Source organism: Nicotiana sylvestris, chromosome 12 (assembly GCF_000393655.2).
Source record: "Nicotiana sylvestris chromosome 12, ASM39365v2, whole genome shotgun sequence".
In the NCBI taxonomy this organism is placed as follows: domain Eukaryota; kingdom Viridiplantae; phylum Streptophyta; class Magnoliopsida; order Solanales; family Solanaceae; genus Nicotiana; species Nicotiana sylvestris.
This window is the reverse complement of record NC_091068.1, coordinates 13,835,924-13,838,353: the sequence shown is the minus strand read 5'-3', so window position 1 is coordinate 13,838,353 and position 2,430 is coordinate 13,835,924. Positions and strand designations below refer to the sequence as shown.

The 2,430-nt window shown below is 36.3% G+C and overlaps 1 protein-coding gene across 1 annotated transcript; it reads right to left on the bottom strand.

The window, feature by feature from the left end:
• Positions 1 to 277: 277 nt before the first annotated feature.
• On the bottom strand, positions 278 to 1,057 carry LOC104212171 (uncharacterized). The gene is made up of 2 exons (XM_070163314.1): positions 616 to 1,057; positions 278 to 522 (listed from the first exon to the last, which is right to left on the bottom strand). The coding sequence occupies exons 1-2, from the start codon at positions 1,055 to 1,057 to the stop codon at positions 278 to 280; spliced, it is 687 nt and encodes a 228-aa protein (XP_070019415.1).
• Between the last annotated feature and the right edge of the window lie 1,373 nt (positions 1,058 to 2,430).

Genomic DNA, 2,430 nt, shown 5'->3' with positions numbered 1-2,430 from the left:
TTAGCATACATCTGGGTGATGTATTCTTCCTCCCATAACCTTTGATAAATTCATGGCTCATTATAATGTTATCAGTGATCACTCTGCCTGATACAAAAGTTGTTTGGCAGTTATCTATCAATTCTGGCAAAACATCCTACAATCTGGATGTTAAAATTTTGGATATGATCTTATATAGAACAGTGCAACATGATATAGGTCGGAACTCTTTAATATTACAGGGGTTTTTTACTTTTGGAATTAGTGTTATAGTTTTACAATTGATTTTCTTACACATTTATGGGTTCTCAAAGAATTCCAATACAACTTGAGTCACCTCCTTCCCTATAATATGACATGCTTTCTTGTAGAAAAAAGCAGTGTATCCATCACAACCTGGGGCTTTGTTATCATCAATATCCTGAAGTGCTTGCTTGACTTCTTCTTCAGTTACTACTCTTATTAGACTTAATTGTTGCTGCCTGTTCAGGTTGTTCCCCTGCTTCATCACTTCTGAACTTACTGCTGGCAATTGCACTGCTGCTGTTCTAAGTAGTTGCTAATAGAATTTTAGAATTTCAGCTTCTACATCCTTAGCTGTATTTAGTAATTGACATGCATTATTAAACAAACTACCAATATGGTTAGTGGCTTGCCTACTCTTAGCACAAGCATGAAAATATATTGTATTTGCATCTCCCAGTTTGAGCCATTTGATCCTTGATTTTTGCTTCATTATGCTTTCCTCAATTCCAATCCATTTAGCTAACTCCTTCTTTGCCTTTTTTTCTTGTGTTATTCTTTCATTACTGTTTCCAGGTCCATCCATTTGCTCTTGAATCCCCTCCAACTTTATTCTTGTTGCTTGAATTCTTTGAACAGTGTTGCTAAATTCTTTTCTATTCATCTGCTTCAGCTTGTTCTTTAGTATCTTGAGTTTCCTCCATACTTTGTTCATTATTGTTTCTCCACCTCTTTGCCTCCAACATTCATACACAACATCCTCAAATTCTTTATGTTGTGCCATACAATTAAAGAAATTAAAAGGTCTCCCTCCACTCCGTTGCTCATACTCCATTGTTATACTTAATGGCCAGTGATCAGAAAATCTAGGTTGCAATACCCTCCCTTCCATTACAGGCCATTTTTGGATCCATGCAGCATTGAAAAGTATTCTATCAGTTGTATTGTGGACATGATTACTAGTCCAAGTATACTTCCTTCCAATTGTTTTTAGTTCAGTTAATCCATTTCTCTAGATGAACTCTTTTAAATCTTTCACTTCAAATTCATGTACTGGTGTCCCTTGTACCCTATCTTCATTAGTCAAGATGGTATTGTAGTCCCCAATTAACACATAAGTATCTGTAATACCAGCTATAGTTTTTCCCATATCTTCCCATAACAGTTTCTTATCCTGCATAGTATGCATACCATAAATAGCACAAAACCTAAATTTATTACCACTTTGCACCTCTGTAACCCCCCTATTATGTATTGCTGATGCACTTCATAGCACTCAAAATCCACCCTTGTCTGATCCCAAACAATCCATATTCTACCACCTGGAGCATTTGTATAATTTGCTATCCTTCTCCAATTATTGAACACCTTCTTTATGACAGCTTCGGCCTTTGCTTCTTTAACTCTATTCTCTAAGACAAGCATTAGTACCACCTTATTCACCCCAATAAATTTTTTTAGTTCTTTTTGCTTATACACCTTATTCAGTCCTCTAACATTCCAAACTATGATATATATCCGTATATAGTTCTTTGATTCATATTACCACCCCTGCCTCTATCTCTAGGCAGTTCACTCTCCTTGTCATGTTCCCCTATCATTTGAACTATTCTTTGTGCAATGTCTACCAAGGCTTTGAAAGCATTACCAGTGTTGGTTTCCTTCTCACCTCTCCCATCTCCATTCTTCTTAGATGTAGACTTGCCTTTTGCCAATTGCCATTGTTCTTCATTTGAATTGTTACTCTGGATCACTTCACTACTCTCTTCCTTTTGCTCTAGGAATCTACCTCTTGTATCAATTTTATCAGTCTTTGGGTCTAACTTCCTCACAGTTTTCCATATCTTTTTCTGATTCTGCATACCATATGTTTGTTGTCCCACCTCTTGATTCTGCATTTTCTGGTTGTGACATGAGTGTCCAATTTGACAACAAGTTTGACAGTATTGAGGTTTCCAATCATATTGTACCATTTGCTCAATCACTTTACCATTAGGATCAATCAGTTTAATTGTCCCTAATAGAGTCCTTATTATATCCATTTTTATAAGAATCCGAGCATAGAAAATCCTATCAGCCACAGTTGTGCAAGCATCAGCATACAAAGGCTTCCCTAGACCACTTTCAATTTTGCTAAGAGCCATGTTACTCTAGTAGTTCAATGGGAGTTTTGGAAATTTTACCCATAGCGTAATAGTTTTCAAAACC

Coding starts and splice junctions, on each gene's coding strand:
- LOC104212171 (XM_070163314.1), bottom strand. CDS start 1,057: ATGGAGTATGAGCAACGGAGTGGAGGGAGACCTTTTAATTTCTTTAAT. Junction 523..615: donor GCAAGCCACTAACCATATTG/GTAGTTTGTTTA, acceptor TACTTAGAACAG/CAGCAGTGCAATTGCCAGCA.